Source organism: Cucumis sativus, chromosome 7 (assembly GCF_000004075.3).
Source record: "Cucumis sativus cultivar 9930 chromosome 7, Cucumber_9930_V3, whole genome shotgun sequence".
Lineage (NCBI taxonomy): Eukaryota > Viridiplantae > Streptophyta > Magnoliopsida > Cucurbitales > Cucurbitaceae > Cucumis > Cucumis sativus.
Window position 1 is genome coordinate 2,477,420 of NC_026661.2, and position 21,954 is coordinate 2,499,373.

Sequence of the window (21,954 nt, forward strand, 5' to 3'; positions counted from 1 at the left end):
TACCACATGTTTTTATCATAACTATTGGATTAAGTTAATTATTTTGGTTCAATTAAATATTATCTATTTGAGTTAAGTTCAATTGAGCCAAAAAAATAAGCTTATTGAGCCTAAATGCTAAATATGACCAAAATCCATGTGATTGAGTTCATGGGTCTGGTCCATGGAACAATTAGGCTTAAGCCCATAAAACCCACCCAAAGAACTCTATAAATAGAGGAGTTATCCTCATTTGTAAGGGTTGAAATTTTTTTAGTCTAGAAGGTCTAGAGAGAATTCTCCCAAGAGCTTCCTCAAGTCGACCATCCTCGAATGTTGAAGCTTCTTTGAAGATATAAGCGTTCTTTCAAGACTCTAACTTCAAGGAGAACATGTGCTCTGCTTCCCCAAATCAATCCTAGGCGTTCAACAAACTTCAAGAACATCACGTCCTCCGTTTCCTCTAAATCAAGCATAAACATCTAATCGAGAGAGAATCAAAAGATCAAATTCTAGAGATCGAATCACATCGCATCAAATCAATAAAAATACAACATTAACACTAGTTCAGCTTCACGTATCAAATTTTTTGGAAATCTCATGTGAACAATAGCAGAGGAGACTCAAAAAGACGTTGGTAATTAAATAGGAAAGTTTAACTATGTAAATGTTTGTAATTAACAGAGGATAACGTTGGAAATTAAATACAAAATGGAATTAAACTGTTTGACTCTTTTATAACGTTAAACGGTCATAAAGATTTTGTATTAAAAAGACAACGATTATATCAGTATTGCATCTCATGTTGCCTAGGATGACGGTATGTATGTGGAGATCTTAGTAAATCACTTAACTATCTCGCCTAGGATGGCCATAGTTTGCATGTGGAGATAAGCAAATCTAATATTCTAGTCATCTCGCTACAGATGAGAACATGCAACTTATATGCTTACCTTCTATCTTTTTCAAACTTAGACTTGGATGAGTATTTTGTAATAATGACGTTTTAAAAAATATTCACCAACCAGACTTATCTTAACAATATTTAATATTAGCCTAATTGACATCAACATGCACGTAGCAATGATGACATGAATACTTTTATTGTACATTGTCCTAAAATAAATCTTTCTCCACTACTTAATAAATTCTTTTCTATGAAACATCTTTTCTTTTCACACTGCATTATTTTGTTGTGTGGAATATTACACCAAATATATTCATAGAGAAAAGTTGTGTGGAATATTAAATTGGCTTTTTCTATAAAATAATTGACTTGAGACTCCCATTTTACACATTCCCTATTCTTTTAAGTAAAATAATGTGGTAGTTAGTGGTCAAGTGATGATTAAAAAAATACCAATAATCACAATATAAAAAGAAATTGATTTAACTTATAATACTAATGTGATTCTTTAACTTCTACACTTCAATCTTCATTGGTGGGTTTGTTTTCTTTGAGGTCATTCAAGTGATGTTTTCACTAAATTTTAGTGGTCAAATTATACTTTTTTTTTCTTCATAATCGTATAAATCTTTATTTTATTCAATTATTAATGATTTATAGATTCAGTTTTAAGCATCATTATCTTTGTTAATCCAAAGATGTTATGTAGACAATAATTACACCATTTTGGTATATTTGATAATAACCTAAACTTTTTAAAGTATTTTCAATTTTAATTCTTATACTTGTAATAAATATAAAATTAGTTCTCCTAACAAGTTTGTGGTGGTTAATTTAAAAAAGAAAAAAGAAAAACTGCTTGTTATCTATAAATATTTTTACTGTAAACTCTTTTATTTACCATGAAAATGATTGTTTTGAGGGATTGAAATCAAGCAGAATATAAACTAATTTATAGAGATTTGCAATTCAAAATTTGTATAAAAGAAAAAATGGATTAAACAAATAGACACAATAATAGTAGTGGTCAAAGAAAGGAGAGTAATTAAAACCGTGGAGACCTAGACCGAGTAAGCAAGTTTGAAAAGCCCTTTTAGAAGAAATAAATAATAGTAAAAGTTTAGACTTTCCCCAAGCCGTGTGGACTTACGTATTCTTCTTCCCCATTTCCTAATTCCTAACTGAAATATAAAATTCAAAATAAAAACTACTCCCCTATAAATTCACTACATTTCTACTCAAATTCCCACATCTTCTCTTCTCAATTCCCGATTCCCAATTCCAAAACCCCAAATCCGCCATGGCAACAAAACTCCAAACCTTCTTCATTGCCGCTTTGTTTCTCTTATCTTTTTCCCTTTCCTCTTCAGCGCAAACTTGCAGAAACTACAATGGTTTCGCCAACAATGAAGTCTTTGCAGCTTGTGTAGATCATCCAGTTCTCAACTCTTTCCTCCATTGGACTTACAATCCTTCAAACTCCACTCTCAAAATCGCCTTTAGACGCCCTTCCACCGCTCCCGATCAATGGATTGCTTGGGCCATTAACCAGCAAGACCTCGCCATGTTCGGTTCTCAAGCTCTCATCGCTTACCGAAATTCCTCTGGTCTTCCCCATGTTTACACTTCAAGTATTGAACGACCTTTTCCAACTATGCAACAGAGCAGTTTGAGCTTTGAAGTTCCTCAACTTTCCGCCACTTATACCAACGAGGAAATGACCATTTTCGCAACTATTAATCTTCCCACTGGTTTAACCACCATCAATCAGGTGTGGCAAGAAGGTCCCATGAGTCAAGGCTCTCCAGCTTCCCATAACATTGTCGGGGACAATCGACTGTCACTTGGTACTCTGAATTTGCTTACTGGATCTAGCACAGTGGCAGTGGATTCTGTTCTTAAGAGAAGAAACGTAAGTCTCACGTCTTTTTTTTTTCTTCTTTTAATCGGGGTTTGTTTTATTTTCTCCATTTGTGAAACCCTTTGGAGGATTTGGTCTAATTTGTGGGTTCTAATTTTCAGATTCATGGAGTTTTGAATGCGGTGAGTTGGGGGACTTTAATGCCAATGGGAGCCATTTTCGCTCGATATTTGAAGGTCTTTAAGGCTGCAGATCCTGCTTGGTTTTACCTTCATGTCGCCTGCCAGACCTCCGCCTACGCTGTCGGTGTCGCCGGCTGGGCTACCGGTATCAAACTCGGCGGCGAGTCGGCTGCAGTTCAATACACTACTCATCGCAACATTGGGATTGCTCTGTTTGCCCTAGGAACTCTTCAGGTAATTTAAATTAAACCATACAAAAGAATCCCTTTGAAATCTATTTGAGTCGTTATCACAACTTAATGGTTTTGGATTTGTTTTTTTTTTGCTTTAAAACAGGTTTTTGCTTTGCTTTTGAGGCCAAACAAGGATCACAAGTACAGAATTTATTGGAATATTTACCATCACTCCATAGGATACAGTGTGATCATTATGAGTATCATCAATGTGTTCGAAGGTTTAAAAATCTTGAGTCCTGAAAATAAATGGAGAAGAGCTTACACTGGAGTCATCATCTTCTTGGGGGCTGTGGCCTTTGTTCTCGAACTTATTACATGGTTCATTGTGATCAAGAGAAGGAGATCCAATTCCAATAAGTTCCCACATAACATTAATTCTAATGCCAAAGTAGAAAACAGAGTCTAGTCCCTTTCTTTCTTGTCCATCTCAACAAGTTCCATTAGTTCTTCTTAAGAGGTTTTGGGTTTTGTTTGATTTTCATGTAAGATTTCTTAGTGTTTGTTTGTTTGTATTTTCTTTTATATACTTATTTTTGTAAAGATAAAGAGCTGTCTCTTTTTTCTCATTCATGATTATATTGTGGAATTTTTTTTCCATTGTATCAATAAACAAATGATCTTTACTTATAAGAGTTATTTTGGTCTCAACCTTCCACAAAAGTCTACATTGGATTCAAAGTTTTGGTATAATTATGGATACTCAACCAATTTTATCCAACTTGGTTAAAATCTTTGTGGTTAGAGGTTGGATTTAAAAAAAATGTATAAATATTATTCTTAAATATTTTGAATATGTACGATAAAAAGTCCAACTATTTAACCTCGATTATATAGTAAAATTTAATTTGGATTTTGCACGAAAAATACTTTTTTTTAAAGTTTAGTGATTTCTCTACCAAAAACTTACCCAACATATAAAACGGATATTTTTGTCAACTCGATTATAACCTAGTAGATAGAGTTATCGATTAACATCTTAGAAATCAATAGTACAATCATGTACCATGAATTGATGAACTATACAAATAAACACTTATCAAATCTAGAGGTTAACGTTGATCCTTTCTTAAATATTAAACATAAATGTGATTATAAATTTTTATCTTCGAGTATGTAACACTTTGGGTCTCTTAATTTAGTTTATATTTGACTCAAGAGTGACGTTTTAGATATTTGGAAAATAGTGCTAAATGAACCAAACCTTAACAATCCTACCGGACTAGGACAAATAGTTAATAGAAGAGAAAAAAATTGATTTAACTTTTGAAGACTTTTCGGGATGAAGATTATATTAATACTATTGAACCAAAGTTTACTTAATTGCTAATAAATAGTTATTATACTGGGAACATAAGCCTAACTTAATTTAGTGTAAATATGCAGTATTGACTATATATTTTATAGACTATAAATGTTTAAATTTTAATATTTTTAAAAAGAAAAATAAATGTTAGCTTTTATCTTTCTTTAATTTTGTCATTTTAAAGAAAACTAAAAAAATATAAAAAATAGTATAATAGCAAGAAAAATTATAGTAAATGACAAAACGGCAAAAAACCAGTAAAAAATATTTACAAAATATAACAATATTTCATATTCTATGAATGATAAATATTAACAAACATTGATAGATTTCTATTAATGTCTATCAACACTTATAAAAATTTGTCTGTGATTATCATTTATAGAATATGAAATTTTGTTATATCTTGTAAATATTTTGACTGTTATATTTGAAAACACTCCCTTAACATTGTTAAGAAGGTTAATTAATTAATAATAATTCTAGTAGGGAGCAATTTTAGAATAATAATTAAGTTTTAGCAACAATTTTTTTTAAAAATTACAAATATAGCAAAGTCTATCAATGATAGAGTTCTATCGTTGATACGACTCTATAGACCAATATTTTTAATATAGTCTATGTTCTATCAATTATGACTTTAACATATTTTTGTTATATTTGTATTTTTTTAAATGTTGTTATATATGTTAATATTTTGAATATAATTATTATATTTACAATTATTTGATTAACGAAGGATAGAGTGACATTTGAAAGTAATTGCAAATTTAGCTTAAAAAAATTTCAATCTTTCCTTCATTTTTTTAATTTCTCATTGAACCTTTACAATTATATATGTATTCTTGCTATTGGTCTTCTTTCTTCTCATTTTTTTCCCATCTCTTTCACCCTCCTCCCTTTGATCTCTATCACCCTCGTCCGTTTGAGGCTTCTAACCCTGAAATTCTCCAATTAATTCATCGTTAAATTCTGGAATGACATAATATAAGGCTATCAGTGATAGAAGTTGATCAATGATATACTTCTATTATCAATAAAAAAAATTATAAGTAATTGAAGTTTATCATTAATAAACTTCTATCTAAGGATAAAAACATCAGCGATAAGATAGAAGATAAATAAAAAAAACGTGAGTAGCTCTAACATATTTTTAATGATAATAGAAGTTTACCAATGATAAAATTTATCACTGATACACTTTTATTAGTGATAGAATCATTAGTGGATAAACTTTTTGCCAATTAGAGAAACTAAAAGAAAAGAATCGAATCAAGCAAATATGTTTTCACTAATACAAGTTTATTGGTTATAAAAGCCTATCACGAACAGTGTGCTATCACAGATAAACCAGTAAATATCAATGTTAGAGATCTATCATTGGTATACTACTATATTTCTTTGATAGAATTATATCATTGATATAAAAGCACTTTTGTGATAGTATAGTATTATTATTTGACTCTTATAATCCTTTGATAAAATTATAATAGTTTTATAAAAATATAAGTGATAAAAACCTATTAGTAATAGTGTGGTATCAAAGATAGACTTCTTATAGAAGTTTATCAATGATATAATCAGTGCTTTTAGTAGGCTTTTTGGACATTTTCTATGGGTTGAAGACTAATCTTTCTATATTTGTAATTAGTTTTCAAAATGGTTATTATTACAATATTTATCCTCATTTTGCTATATATGCAAATAACCAAAAAAATTATTTGCATCTCATTGGAATTGAAACACGAGTGTCGTCAGAAGAGCTGCACATACACAAACCAACCTAGCGACTTGATTTTTAAAAAATTAATTTCTTAAAAAATATTTTATCCTTTTAAAGGGGTGTTTGGCTCACCAACATGAGTTGAGTTGGTATAATATACCAACTTATTGTTTGATCCACTTTCTTTAAATGTTGATGGATTTGAGTTGATATATTTTACCAACTCACCTCAACTCTCCATTTTTTCAATGTTTTCAATGCTTCCATTCATTGACCACCGTAAAAAAGCATTGTTGCTTCACTTTGGGAACTAGCTCCGACGACCACTTTCACATGCCCAACTCTAAGCTTCGACGACCAATTCCTAGCTCTGACAATCAGCTTGAACACAACTTCAACAACCAATTCTAGGCCCTGACAATCACTTTGATGACAACTCAAATGACCAATTCTAGGCTTTGATAGTCACTCTAAGGACAACTCCAACGACTAATTTTGGGTTCCAACAATTACTCTGATTACAAACTTTGGTGACCAATTCTGACAACCAATTTTCAGGCTCCAACAATCACTTTGATGACAATGCTGACGACCACCTTCTCGTAGTCAACTCCAATGATCAACTCCTAGCGCAACTCCAATGATCAACTCCTAGCGCCGACATCCATCTTCGATGACAATTTCATATGGTAGAGACTCTTTGGTTTCTCATTTTATTTAATTATATTCTTTGTAAAAAAATGTGGTTGGCTAATTGTTGTTTTTGTTATCTTAAAAAAAATAATTGTTGTTCTTGTGCTTTACTAAAAATTCAAAGGAAGAAAAACCTTTTTAAAAATTGTAACGCATATTATATTCAAACGAAAAGATGGACAAAATTATTTTTAAAAAAATCAAAACAAAAACAAAAATAGATTATGAAAAGTTAAAAGAAACACCACACGCATGTGGCATATGGATTCAACCCTGCACCCTAAATATAGACATATGAACTTTACACCCGAAACATAGGCATATAAGTTTTTCAAATATATACACTCACTAAACATCTAAACTTCATACATGCTATATCAACTTAACATCCTAAATAAACGTTTAGAGATAGTATATTTGAATTTCTTTTCAAGTGACAAACTATTTTTAAACAATAATATTTTTATAAATATTTTGACCATTTTGATAGATATAGATTTATGAAGATGGATCAAAACTAGGATTCTAGTGAGAGTAGAAGCCCATGGACAGAGAGAATTCTGAGATGACTTACCAAGGCAATGGAAATGTGTTCCATCAATAACCATCCTTAACCTTGAGAAGATCAATCAAAGTGGATTAACATAAGATTCATGAGAGAGCCTCATGGTAGGTTGAAGTCTAAAGGTAGCTTTGAGGACTTTTGAAAGACCTATTGGATGGCATCAAAGTGATTGAGAATTCTCAATGATGCATAAAGAAACAATTGAATAGTTAAGTGCACTTAACAATGGTGGTAGTGCATACCCAAAGTAATGACTCAATAGTTATAGAAATTTGAAATGAGCAATTATGTGCAAAAACATCAGTTATACAATAATAACTTTTAAAGACAACCAAACTCATGGATGAAAGGTATGTCTAAATTCTTTTACTATTTTTTACTATCAAGTTGATCACAAGCTTGAAATTGATTTTACAGTAAAATTTGTGTAACTCGACATGACTCCATTTTTTATTATCAACAAAAGCTAAAATGTTTTTTTTTATTACTAAAGCTATATTTTTTTAAAAAGTAATTTATAAGTTAAAAAAATTGAGATTTTCGAGTATGAGACCTAATTTTTGAATGTCATTATGCAACTTTGACCTTGACCCCAATTTCTAAAAGGAAAAACAAGGTTGAAAACTTAGGGACCGTTTGGCCCTCAGATTATAAAGGATTAACTCACTCCATGTTTATCCCAAAGATTAGGACTATTATATATATTTTTATTTATTTTGTTCCCCACTCCCTCCTTTTAATATTTCTCAATATTCCCCACTATCAGTTTCACTATTTTTCATCTGTCATCTCTCCTATATGTCACTATTTCACTATTACTCACTTCACCAAACATGAATAATAACAACCCAAACGGTAATAATCTGCACCTCAAACACATTCTATAATAACGACCCAAATGCTGTGTCCGTTAGCATCGGTTGTGGTATAAAAATTTTGTTAGAAAATAAAAATGAAGATGAAGTAGAGGGTAATTAGGATGCATGGATGAGTCATGAAAGTGGAGTGTGATGCATATGCATGTGATGATGATGGATGATCATCTTGTTCATGCCGCATTCCAACAAAATCCCCATTTCCCATTTTCTCTCTCTTCTTCTTCTCCTTCTCCTTCTCCGTCTCCTTCTTCTTCTTCTCGTCACTCTTCACCTTCTTCCTTTAGGGTTTCTGGGACTTATACACTATCACTCTCACAACTTTCTTAATTTCTCGATTTGCGCCTAATTATCCCAATCCATGATCCCAATCTAACATCTTTTTCAACTCGCATTCTCCTTCAGAGTTTGCTTTGCTTAGTCTTCTTTTTTTTTTCTTCTTCTGTAGCTGCCATAACTCGGATAGTATCATAGATTATTAGCAGGATTAATTCATGGCCAAGACTAAACCTGGGAAGAAAGATCTTGATTCATACACCATCAAAGGCACCAACAAAATTGTTCGACGTATTGTCTCTCTGAGAACAAAGATTCCTTTTGTTCTTCTTCTTCTTCTTCTTCTTTTGTTTTTGGGTTTACATTCCCTTGCCCAAACTCCTTCCCGTTTTTGTTGCTTGTTTGTGTTCAAAGCGACACTTAATTGGTCATTTTCTTCGCAATATGACTTTTTGTCATTCAAAGTTTTGGCTTGCATTTTCTCTAATTGCTTTTGGTTGCTTCTAGTGTGTGTCATTGATTTTTGGAATTGGGTTTTTTGTGTTGGTTGTTATTTGCAGATGGTGACTGTGTGTTAATGCGACCGTCGGACTCTGATAAGCCTCCATACGTTGCTCGAGTTGAAAAAATTGAAGCTGATCATCGGAACAATGTGAAGGTTCGAGTTCGGTGGTATTATCGACCCGAAGAATCAATTGGAGGTCGGAGGCAGTTTCATGGGGCAAAGGAGCTTTTTCTCTCCGACCATTTTGATGTTCAGAGTGCTCACACGATAGAGGGCAAATGCACGGTGCACACTTTTAAAAATTATACCAAACTTGAGAATGTTGGTGCGGAGGATTACTTTTGCAGATTCGAGTACAAGGCTGCCACTGGCGGATTCACACCAGACCGTGTAGCTGTGTGAGTTCTATGGTGCACTTTCATTTTTCTATTAAAACAAGCTTAAGTTTTTATTTGTATTCGAACATTTGTGTTTTATCTTGGTTTTGGGGTTTGTTTGAATTGCAGGTACTGTAAATGTGAGATGCCATACAACCCCGATGACCTTATGGTTCAGTGTGAGGGATGCAAAGATTGGTAAGTTCTTTGATTTCTTAATCGCCAGCATGTGCTTACTGCTTTGTTTCATCTTCTGCAACTTTTAGGGAGGATAATCTGATGCTTGCTTGTTCTATTATTGTATTTGTGTAGCTTTTGTTTGGAGATGGTGTCATCTACCTCCACCTTTTGCAGGATTTTCTATTTATGTAAACTGTTCTTTTATGTACCTAGGCTATTTTTTGGGCAGATGGTTTTTCTTGGAAATTTAATAGTAGGCACTCTGTTCATGGTAATTGTTATGACATTATGGGGGTTATGTATCAAAATGTGAACGGCAATTCCGAGATGAAAAGACTAGTTTCTGATTCTTCAAACTCACATATATGTTATACAGGTTTCATCCATCATGCATGGGAATGACCATTGAAGAAGCGAAGAAGTTGGATCATTTTTTGTGTTCAGATTGTTCCTCCGAAAATGAAGCAAAGAGGTCCTTGAATGCATTTCCAGTATCACCTTCTGCTGAGGCTAAGGTAAGGGATGTTAATTCAACTTTATATATGAGGTACACTGCAAAAATGGCATTACATAGAATCAAATTTAGAGGAGCTGAACAACATTTGGATTTTGTGTCGGAATTACATAGGACATTATATACCTCTTTGTGGTCAGACCATATAAACCTTAAAAAGTCTAAATTGGATTCCTTGTCAGTTTGTAACTGTTATTGTATATTTGCAAAATGAAGATTTTGGGAAGAAATGCGACTAAATGAAATCTAACATACAGACAACTCAATTCTTATGATGTGGAGGGCAGAACCTCGAAAGTCTAGATCTAGTAGGGTAGTTCTTGAAATGCATTCTATGAAACTCTACTGTAAAGCACATTGAATAATATTAGTGGTCTCGAACACAATTTGGTTTAGGTGACTTATAACTTCATTTTCTTATTCCTTTGTCACGATAAAGGAGCTAGGGAATAAAAAGAAGAGAAGAGTCAAGAGGTTTTGATGATTGTAAAGACTATTACAAAGACCTACAGAAACCTAAAAAGTACCAATGCTAAGAGAAAGAAGAGTATGGAATGAACGAGTCAATTCAATATGAACCTAGAAGGTGCATTTGAACTCTTTAGTTTGCCTGGGATTACACCACTCTAGGACTGCCTCTTATGACAAGTAGTTTACATTTGGTACTAGTAGCGGATTCAAAAGTTTTGTTGACTGGAGGTTTTATAATGTAATAAAAATAATCTTAAAAAATGTAAGAAATGTACAAAATGGGGCTTGAATCTGGGTCTAGAGGAGTTGGAAGACTACTTTACGACTGGGCCAACAAGCAATATCAATATAATGTCAGTCATATATATATATATATATATATATATTAGAAGAATTCTAGCAAATAGTACAATTTAGGAAATAAACTAAAAATATAACATAAGGATAAAATATTCGTAAAGCTAGCAAATGTTGGCTAGTTAACTAGTAAAAGTTTTTAAAATGTCAAGTCTGCAATTCAGTGGCTATCATTGATAGTTGCTATCAATAATCGCAACTGATAGCACATTTCTCAAATTGAAAGCTATCACTGCTAGCATCTATCAGTGATGGCAACTTATAGTAGTTATCAATTGCTATCATGTTGCTAATGTTTGCTATCGTTAATAGCTTTCAATTTGAGAAAATTGAGAAGAAGTACTCTTGATTGTGGCAAAAAGAAAGTTATCACTAATAATAACTACCAGTGATAACTTTCAATGTGAGAAAATCGGGAAGAAGTGTGCGACAATCATTTCTCCAATTGAATGCTATCAGTAATAACATCTATTAGTGATGACTTTAAATTTGAGAAATTCAAGAAGTCCCCAAAATGGTTGTTGAACGGGGTTTTTTAGTCAAGTTGACCATGTGGGTGATCCCCAGTCAGGTGTTCGAAGATCACTTGAGTTCTCAGATAATTGTTAGAATCAAGTACCAAAAGAAAAGATCAGAATGGTAATTAATCATGAAATAGATACAAAAATTACATCTCCCACTCATAACAAATGATTCTGCCATTAATCTCTTTCCTTTCTAATGATCTGAATCACATCTGTTTAGATGCATATGATTGCCCACGTCTTTAAAGTTATCCAGCATGGATTGTCCTTTTAGTCTCCTCATAGTCAGGTTCTCTCCTAATATTCCTATGGCAATTCAACTCAGGAGGGTGTAACATAGTGTTAGTGTATGGCTACTTTTTTGGATAATCCCTATGTTTGGCTGTAAAAAGGTCAAAGGCGGTGCAACACTAACAAAATGAATCTTTATCGTGCTTTCTTGTTTTTATTAATTGTGAAAGGATTTTAATCAATGAAACAGACATAAGGATTCTCGTGTTGAATTCTCATGCTAGGTGGAGCCAAAGCGCAGGAAGAGATGATGGGCCGATCAGGATTCATGGAAGTGACAAGGAGGTGCGATTTCCTGGGCCTTTAGTTTCTGTTAATGTTGATGTGGAAATGTACAGCGAAGATAAGATATTGTGCTCGCACAAACCAGAGGTTTTTCTTTCTTAAAAAAACTACAGTGTTCAAAATACATTTACGTGTGCTAAACCTGTGGGGTCAATATTGTGATCTCAGATCTGTGTTTGTAGTCGTGGGTACACGATGCAAAAACTGCAGTTATTTTTCTTAAGCGCGTAACTTAAGAAAACATTTGCACGGAAATAGAAAGACTAGGACAGAAGTGTGGAAATGTTGTAATTTGCTTGGCTCTGGCTTTTTTTAAGATTGTATTGAACTGTTCCGAGCCCCCCCTTTTATTATGACGTTTTTTAGTTTCTCTTTTTCGGGAACAATGATGGGTTGTTTGGAGTGAGCTGGTTTACTGATGGCATCTTTTACGGCTGCATCAACCCAAGAAAGAATGTTAGATTGTTGCTATCTTTCTTATTGCAGGTGGATTTTGTACTGTGGATGCAATGGTTGGATCTGAAAGCAGGAGAGTATGGAGGTTGGTTCATCCATGGAAGCTATAATATTAGAGTGCACCAAAGCTTCTTCCTTTTTTATCACAATTTTCCTTTAAATAGACACTCTTCTGCTTACATGAAGCATTTTCTAGGTAAAATGATGCATTGGACAGAATTGATTTTGTTGACTTCCACTTCCAGGCAATTGCAGCCATTATATAGCCATTGAGCTCTGAAATTCCTCACCAACTTCGAAAGCAAACATGGGGGATAAACTTATAGAACTTCCCCATTTTTCTATTTATGATCTCTCATCTCAATTCCTATCATCTAAAGGAATTTGGTGAATGTTTGGGTAAGAATGTGATGAATTTTATTTTGATCCCTTTGGGCCAATTTATATTTACTCATGTGCCTTGTATCTGTGCCCACTTACTCTTTGTATAGATCTTTATTAATAATCTTCAGACAACCCTTCATCCATATATGAATCTAAGAAAACTAACACAAATATGCACATTTTGGATACTTGTATTGGGTAACATTTTTTAAAATACTAACAAGTATATAGAAACATTTTTAAAGAATGAAAGAATTATAATAAAATCTGTTAATGGTACATTTCTATTGGTGATATACACGTATTAATGATATACGATCGATTATTGACATTATTTTAACTTCTGTTATATTTGTAAATTTTTTACATTTGTTACAACTCTCTTTTAAATACAAATAGTTTTTATAGCCTTATTTTGCAACTCACTTTTAAATACAAATAGTTTTTATAGCCTTATTCTGATAGAGATGCGAAAACTACACCTTTTTTTTCAGCTTCTTACTCCATTTTTCACTTAATAGTATAGTTTTTGACAAAATGAGCAAACTTAATTATAAACTTGCAAATATATTAATTAGCAAAGCGACTTTAGATTGTCTATCTTTACAATGGTAAGGAAAAATTGTTAGTAAACTAGTAAAAGGCATAGGACCGGAAATGAATTATTACAATTTTAGTCTTATTTGCACTGAAGAAGATTGGGACATTCTAGTTTGGATCGCCATTAATTGTTTGGTTATAATTTGGTCCATAGTTTGGAAAGTATAAAGTCGATGTTATTGCAAAATTTATCCTTATATTCATTTATAGAGTTGTTTACAATGGCATTAAGAAGAGGGAAAATTATCTACCCGAATATCAAAGAATGATATATTACTACCTAAGAGAATACAGAAATTGACTAGGCATGAAAACCCAGCATGGATTTGTACATATACTGAGAAAAAGGAAAAATCAAGGATAGGAAAAGAAGAATACGATAAACAAATTTCGAATCATTCCTTAAGAAGTATCTCTAAGGCTTCAAAGAAGAGTGGTGCCATGTCAATGTTTGGCGTTTTGACGGCACATTTCAATCCAGGGCTTCCAATAACTGTGGTGAGCTCAATCAAGAATGGGATTCCTCTCGGGATTTTCGTAGAGAAGTAGAAAACGTCCTGGTTAGCATGCTTCCTTTTGGCAATGAAGAACATATTCGTTGCAGCAAGTCGTTCAACAATGGCCTCAACATTGTTTATAAGAATGGTGGGGAGATCTCTGATAACTTCATTCGAGTCCGGAAGGGACCTCCAAGTCTGAAATGAAAAGGATAGTTAATGTCGTGATTCATACTAAATAGTTTTGGACTCCCTTGAGGAGGAAGAAAAACAAATCAACCTTAATAAAGGGCATCTAGAGCGAGGAGTAGAGTCATGAACTCCTAGAGCCCACACTATAAATAGTTCATAAGACATAACATTGATATCTTTTACTCATGGAATCCATGAATTCCGTGGATCAAACAATGGAGTGCAACTCTACTCCCTCATCTTTGTGAGTCAAAGGAAATCGCTGGAAACATCACATCCAATAATGTTCCCAACAAATGAGATGAGAAGAAAACTAGGGCTATCATTTTCACCTCAAGAAAGCTTGCACGCTCCATCCTCCCATCCTCAGTGAAGAAAATATGCATCAAAATTTTGTCACTGAAGTACAACACTGGCTGCTGGTTGTTCTTCACAGCTACCTGCAAGAGTGAGCTTGGAGGACCTTGTGACATATTTTGGAACACAACCATAGGCAGGAGAGTATTTGCAATCGATCCAGGTTGCAACTGCGGAACCTATTTATGGTAAAAGACAAGAAGTTAATTTCATCCATAGATAATGTAATCCAGACTCAATTTGTAAAAATCTACCTGTAAGGGTCCTGCAGCTGCCAGGCCAAAGGTATTCTTGTTAAACTGAATCATAAAACCATCAAGTATCATCTGCGAACTGTTATCAAAAGTTAAACTGTAGAATATTTGACCGTCATGGCGTATGAGCTGTGCACTGATTTGTAAACCTTGACCAGCTGATGCTGTTAGCAGAATAGGCAGTGGAGAGCTGCAAGGCCAGAAAACACATTAAGTGTTCCCCATGAAGATGTTGGTCAGAAAATTTTGTAGTATTCACTTGCAGTATTTCAGGAATTAATGTCTTCAGACCAAAAAGTTACTGCAGACTGCTATGCAGAAGATATGAAAATTTTTATAAGTTGAAACTTACCCAGCAGGAGCTGCAGACTGGTCAACAGGGGCAATAGCACTGTTATCAAGTCCAATCAGATCACCAAGTAAATCTGGAATTGAAGCTGGAGGTGGAGAAGAGGATGGGGCAGGGGCAAGGGTTGGGACTGGTCTTTTTGTTACTGAATAGGGTGCATCTGAAGTAGTAGGTGATGCACCACCACCACTAGCAGCATTGGCAGGAGGTTCCGAATGTCCTGAATTACTTCCTTCAGGATAATCGTCGTCGTCAATTCTCTGGGACACTGTCTTCACACGAGTAACGAATGCTTCAGGGGGCTTGTGATAAACAGAGGATAAAGTGGCAATATTGGCAAGAAGCTCATCCAAAAGTGTGGAATCAAGCAGATTTGAATCATCACCAATCACAGGTTTCTCAGCAAGAACAACATCTTTTGCTGCCTGCAAAATAGGAAAACACCAGAAAACTGAGATTCATGTGCCCCGGCATCAATAGAGAGATGGGGTTGGTGGTGTTTATACATTCTTTTTCCTAATAATCATGACATTGGTAGTGTTTATATATTCTTTTTAATTGTGACATAAACTTCGTCTCCTCTAATTGCATAAGCTGATCTGCAAAACTGGTTGAATTGCCCATGTTTCTATCTCAAACATTGGAGGTTACAATGACGAAGAAGCTAAAAAGGTTGATTATCAAAATAAACCTCTGGATCAGTTGATAGGAGACGCCAATAGATATACGCACGATCCCGCAAATCAGGATTGTCTGTCTCCACAGTAGCATTGTTTAAAACAGCCTGTAAATGGATATGAAGTTAATATAAATTGGTACATCACGGGACCATAAATATAGTGTACTATGATTTCAAAGTATTATTATATTAGTTATATCAGATAAAAGTTCCCATATTCATCTTGCTCAAATGGACCATAAAGTAATGGCAACCACGGCACAGGAATATCAAAGAACCATCATATGTTGAAATTTATGCTTGCAGAGAAATGACCTGAATCATCTGCTGTGGTCCTTCAGTTGGCTTCTTAAGAAAAAGTTTGACCGTTGCTGTTAGCAATTGTAATTGGACTTGTGCAGGTTCCTCAGGAAAACTCTCCAAGAAGCTTTCAAGAAGTTCATCTGCATTGTCAATTCTCTCTGCATATTCTCCAATAATCCAGATCATTGATGCCTTGAGGAAGAGAGGTGGACATAATATATGGGCGTGAGATCAGCAGATTGATTAAAAGAAAGAAAAGAAGTGAAGAGAAAGAAAGAAAACAGAATAAAAGATATTAACAAGTTCTGCTGTTGAAAATTAACCGAACAACCATTACCTTGGCTTCTGGCTCATCCAATGTGTCTAAACTTTCACAGAGTGTAGCAATGATGGATTCATAACTGTATACCGAAAAGGAATTCAAAGTTGGAATTATGAAACAATCAACCAATCAATCAATCAATGTCAAAGGGGGCAGGAATGAAAATAATTGCTTACGTGTTAGGATATCTTCTGAAAATATCCTTTATGACTATAATAGCCTCTTGGACCACGTAGTTCACTTTAATTTTGATCAGCTCAAGCAACACACTTATGCACCGTTCAGCTGCTCTCTCTAGCTTGATTGCACACCTACCAATGGCACGAACAGCCTTTCTAACAAAATCTACATCTACTTCAGTAGCATACTCTTTGAACTCCAGCAGAACCTGAAAAAAAAATTAATCAGAAGGGCAACAGTTTATGGTATGTTCCAAACAATTAATTAATAGATGCAACAATGAATAGATAAGACTGTTGAAGATTGTGTACCTGGTCTATGTTTCGATCAGATGCAAGCTTAATCATGATTTCTAACTTCTCCACTTTAACATAGATTGGATCATTGTACTTACAGAAGAAAACCTTCATCAATGATGAGAAAGCAGAAAAAAGAAAACAAAAGAGTAGTAAGCTTCGAGAAAACAAGTGGTACAAATTTGCTTGATCATTTACATCCCTCTTTATTACAAATTACAAGCCACCATCATTATTGAAAAATTTATCACCAACTCACCTTAATTTCATGAGCGAGAATGGTGGGTCGCTTCAGTACTATAAGGTTAATATTTCGCAGTGCAACATATTGTATCTCAGGTTCTGATGAGAGCAACGTAACAAGAGGAGGAGCCATCTTTTTGCAAAGGTTTCGAACTATATCAGTGCTAGTGATAAGTTCCATTTGTAGGAGAATCATCTATTAGTAATGGAAAGATAGAAAAAGAAAGATAAAAGATATTATTTAGTTGAAATACACTTGGACATTCTCAAAATCATCCAACATATACTAGGTTGAGAAACTCAATTACTTGATAGAATATTTACCTTCACAGCTGATAAAACAACTGCACAATTAGCATGCTGTAGCCGGGGAGTAACTCTCTCCACGATATTTTCTGCTTCACGAGCATCCTCTGTTTTGTATCTAGATAGTGCATCTAGTATAAAAACTTGTCCCCACCTGAAGGAAATTAGAGTACAGTAATTTTTGTCAATAAAAAAAAATGTACAATTGATGTCAAGAATGCAGCAGAAAAGTAAAAAACTAATATGGAGACAAAACTCCAACCAACTAATACGAAGCCTTTAGATGTCCTCCCTGCACAAATGCAGGAGCCAGAATGAAAACAACATTACTTCCCCACTCTATGACAAAGCGTGGTGATAAAATCCTGTTTTTTGTGCACATATGTAACTCGACTACCTTAATCCTGTAGGAACTTTCATCCTTTTTGATTTATCAAATATCAACAATTTGGTAAAAATATCACATGGCGACTTGACATTTTAAAACCACAATAATGTTTGCTTTTAGACAAGTGAAATTTTTAAAAAGAGACCAATTTTATTATATCCCATCGATACACAATTAGCTGTAACAGGGAGAAAAAGAAAATGAAAATTAATCTCGGATATTATCTTATCTCCTTCAAATAAAGTATAATATTCACAAAGTTTTCATTTTCGGTAAAGAAAATGCAGCACTTACTCTGTACATTCATTTAAAGCCGTCAGAAGTTTTGACAGTGTGTGACTTGTGATCTCAAAGATGGGTTTGCTACTATCCTCCTGAATCTCAGCAAGAGCTGCCACAGCATTTGCAACAACCATCGGGTTATTATCTGATATTAAATCTTTGAGAGAATCCAAAAAGCCCCTGTCCTCAACTAACTCAGCATTTATATCAAAAAGTTTGGCGACACATATGGCAGCTGTCTTGCGGACATAAGGGTCATCGTCCTGTCAAAACATTGTAAAACCAAAAGATTAGATTTATATCTATTCTTCAGAAAACAATAATATAACTTCTCTCTCCTCCTAAGCTTAGTTATTCCTTTCCAGACAATGACTTTGAATCAACAATTCGATGCAAATGCTAAATATTTACAACCAAACATGCGAACATAAGAATACACCACAATACAAACCTTGAGGCATCTCTGAAGAGGATCACACAAATACTCCGTAATTTTATCCACACGAATGCATCCCATTGTCCTTACAGCTAAAGCACGGATTAAAGGATTTGGATCTTGTGAATCCTGCACAAATATGCATTAGAAAAGATACTTCTAGAACTCCCTAGCTACACAAAGCTAAGAAATCAAGTACTTACTTTCACAAATGTGTTCACAGCAAGAATTGCTAGATCAGGCTGGCTTTTGGCATAATTAATTAGATACAAGTAAACAAGCTTTTTCAGTTCCAAATTTTCAGTCTGCATACAATTCACCACATCTGTGAACAATGATGATACATCCTTCCCAACAGTCATTGCCGCAATGACCTTTTTAACAGCATCTTTTCTCTTATCCTGCAAAATATTTTAAAAAATTCCTCCTTAAGAGACACACCATTTAAACCGAAAACAAACCCCATTTTTCAGATATGAAGACTACTTCTAAGATATGAAACTTCACAAACAAAAATATATTAACTTTGATCCGTCTTGTACGAAAGGTTCTTGTATGCAGAAACAGTAAATCAATCAAGTTGGGTAAATACAAACGGAAAACCCCATCTCAGCAAGCAAATACAACGTCTCATCCGCGTTCAATTCACATACAAATTATAAAAAAATAAAATGGTGATACTATTACAGGAATTGGAACACTAGAATTGAATTACAAGATGATAGCAAAAGCAACAGATCTGAAGTAGGTAAGTTTGATATTGATGACGGACAAAACAAACAATTATGGAGTAAAAGAGAAAGAGAAAGAGAAATGCCTTGTACTGGGAATTAAGCTCCTCTTTGAGCTCGGGAATTTCACCCTTTTTGGTGGTAGAGAAATACTTGGAATCATGGCCGCTCATGTTTCTTCGTAAGATCCCCAATTTCCAGCGTCCGGCATTCAACTTTTAAGGAAGACGACTCAACACATTTACATTTCCATACTATCAAACAACAATTCATTCACATTCTTCAATATATATATATATATAAGAATTTTATTATTATCATTACCAAGACACTTTTTTTAGTGTCAAATATTTCTATTAAAGCAATATTTATTTTCAAAAAATTTAATATGCAACTATTTAGTTTTTGAATTTATCTTATTATTAAATAAAATTATATGGTATAGATTGATAAAGTGAGAAGGCACTAAATGTGTTCATAAACAAACAAACAAAAAAAAAAAGATAAATTGTTGCGTAATAAAAATTGATGTTTTATTTGAAAAATGGTTAGAAATTAAGTAAAAACGATTAAATTGTTATGTATTCAAATTTGAACATAACTAAAAATACGAGATTGAAGTGTTTTAATCTAACTAATTTTTTGCTTAAAGTTCTATAAGTTAAAATAGAATATTCGAAAAATTATAGAATTAGATTACTACAATTTTATTTGATTTTTAAGTCACAATTCATTAACCTTACTTTTAGTCTCAACATAAAAATAACTTAATTGCTATGTTAAAGCATGAAGTATCGTCCAAGAGATAAAGAAATATGTTAGGCCATTTGTGAATCCATTCAGAAAGTGAAAAATATAAATAATTCATAGTTTTTTTAATACTATTTTTATTTTTACAAAAGATATTGTATGAAAGAGCGGAATCAAGAATGGAGTTTGGCATTGAATTTCCAGCAAAATGCCAATTCGGCAGTCATTCCTATCCTACATTGTTGTTCATTGCAATCTACCTGCCAAACATCATACTTCCAAAGGATTTCAAGACTTGACATGTTTAACGAAATATATGTTTTAACTTTGAAATGAACTGATGGCATTCTAGAAACAAGAAATCAAATTTTCTTTTTTTGGTCTGAAAGGATGCAACGATTAGTGGTCATCACCATATGCTCTGAAACTGTACCGCTCTTGATAAGGTCCGTTGAAAAACAGGTCAGCTTCAAACCACTTTGGATACCGAACAAGGTCTCCGGCCACAAAACTCATGTACTGCTTGCTCCCTTCCGGAACCACTCTCACTTCACCTTCCTCAATGTATACCAGTTGATCTGCTTGCCAGTCCCATGGCAATTTACACTTTCCTGTCTTCCATATCGACCAACTCGAAACTCTGAGCTGGGAAAGGCGCTCCTCCGATACTTTCCGTTCAACTTTTACATTGTACAATTCCTCAAGAGGTTTCTCTATCCGCATAGCCCTTACACTGTGAGATTTCAACTTTCTATAGTTTTTGCTCCCTATACTCACATGGAATGAGGCCATTGTAGGAGCAGCCAGCATACTCGCCATGCTTAACAATATATAAATGCTACCTTCACAGAATGTTGAAGCCCAGACAAACTAGTACAGAAGATGGATAAAACTGTCTGCAAAGGATCGAGAAAACTTTTGAGCTGTTTAAAACTTATCTTCTTCAGTAAAATGCCGAGCATTCATTGGGAAAAAAAAATGAACGAATACAGAAGACATAAAAAGAAAACACCAAAAAGGAAAAGTCACTGATCTAAGAAAGGGCTCCAGTCAAGCAAAAATAAGATCTAAATAATGGAAAACTCCGAGAGAGGCGTGAAATCTAGAAAGGGTTCACAGCTCCCCACAAGTTTTTCAACCACTCTTAAAGTTCTATTGCTCTTAAACCCTAACTCTACTGATAGAATTTGCCCGTTCATTTTGTTGTTGGGCTCTCTCAATCTTTATCAATGGGTTTATGAAAACAGAGTTTCCAACTTCTAATTGCACATTTATGGTGGCATTCCCTTCCATCAAAACTTCATTTCTTGATACGTAAAAAACACAAAATTTCCAACAAACAGGTTTTGGAAAGGCATTGCAATTCTAGTAATATACTAAGAAATTTCAGCATGGCAAATCTTGCAATCACAATCTACAAGACCCAGTAATGAAAATTTTGTCGTAGCGGCTAAAACAGACGACACAAGCTCAAGCTCAATAAAGAAGGACATGGGTATTCCCATTCAAAGAAAACCCTCCTCGTTTCCCTACAATTCTTCATTAAACTCGTAGAAAGTTTCAAAAATGCAAAAGAGGAAACAAACTAAAACTAAAACTAAAACTTAGAAAAAGACTGCAAAAAATAGTCCATTAGAATTCAAAAGATTGATAGAAATCAGATCATTACCTTTAAAATTGCCCACGGATTTGGAGAAATGAAGAGAATACGAGTTGAAAGGTGGAAGCAAATAGAAAGCCCTAAAACCCTCAAGCAAGGTTTATCCAAAAAAAATCCCCTTTTACACGTCACTGGCGGGAACTTTTGACTGGAAACCGGGACTCGCGGTTTCCTTATCTCGTTTA

General features: G+C 33.9%; 4 protein-coding genes across 8 annotated transcripts; 2 read left to right on the forward strand and 2 right to left on the reverse strand.

The window, feature by feature from the left end:
- Positions 1-2,131: 2,131 nt before the first annotated feature.
- On the forward strand, positions 2,132-3,820 carry LOC101204790 (cytochrome b561 and DOMON domain-containing protein At5g47530). Its single transcript, XM_004144464.3, has 3 exons — positions 2,132-2,798; positions 2,909-3,163; positions 3,266-3,820. Exons 1-3 carry the CDS (start codon positions 2,187-2,189, stop codon positions 3,569-3,571), a joined length of 1,173 nt encoding a protein of 390 aa, XP_004144512.1. The 5' UTR covers positions 2,132-2,186; the 3' UTR covers positions 3,572-3,820.
- A 4,684-nt stretch (positions 3,821-8,504) lies between these two features.
- On the forward strand, positions 8,505-13,087 carry LOC101204066 (chromatin remodeling protein EBS). Of its 5 annotated transcripts, XR_004218346.1 has the most exons (7): positions 8,505-8,891; positions 9,161-9,503; positions 9,612-9,680; positions 10,039-10,177; positions 12,044-12,104; positions 12,591-12,645; positions 12,757-13,087. XR_004218346.1 is itself a non-coding variant. In XM_031889060.1 (6 exons), exons 1-5 carry the CDS (start codon positions 8,819-8,821, stop codon positions 12,068-12,070), a joined length of 651 nt encoding a protein of 216 aa, XP_031744920.1. In that variant the 5' UTR covers positions 8,505-8,818; the 3' UTR covers positions 12,071-12,104; positions 12,591-13,087. The 5 variants fall into 5 exon arrangements, 3 of the variants coding, with proteins under 3 accessions (XP_031744920.1, XP_004144509.1, XP_011658692.1); XR_969986.2 differs by having other exon boundaries at positions 12,044-12,645; positions 12,757-13,076; XM_031889060.1 differs by having other exon boundaries at positions 12,591-13,087.
- Positions 13,088-13,698: 611 nt separating this feature from the next.
- LOC101203329 (beta-adaptin-like protein C) lies at positions 13,699-19,631 on the reverse strand. The gene is made up of 15 exons (XM_004144458.3): positions 19,446-19,631; positions 18,832-19,029; positions 18,644-18,757; positions 18,205-18,455; positions 17,541-17,676; positions 17,233-17,412; positions 16,989-17,081; positions 16,674-16,885; positions 16,513-16,576; positions 16,188-16,367; positions 15,885-15,977; positions 15,197-15,618; positions 14,845-15,034; positions 14,566-14,769; positions 13,699-14,239 (listed from the first exon to the last, which is right to left on the reverse strand). Exons 1-15 carry the CDS (start codon positions 19,530-19,532, stop codon positions 13,940-13,942), a joined length of 2,724 nt encoding a protein of 907 aa, XP_004144506.1. The 5' UTR covers positions 19,533-19,631; the 3' UTR covers positions 13,699-13,939.
- A 575-nt stretch (positions 19,632-20,206) lies between these two features.
- Positions 20,207-21,920, reverse strand: LOC101204548. The gene is made up of 2 exons (XM_004144463.3): positions 21,779-21,920; positions 20,207-21,005 (listed from the first exon to the last, which is right to left on the reverse strand). Exon 2 carries the CDS (start codon positions 20,926-20,928, stop codon positions 20,509-20,511), a length of 420 nt encoding a protein of 139 aa, XP_004144511.1. The 5' UTR covers positions 20,929-21,005; positions 21,779-21,920; the 3' UTR covers positions 20,207-20,508.
- Between the last annotated feature and the right edge of the window lie 34 nt (positions 21,921-21,954).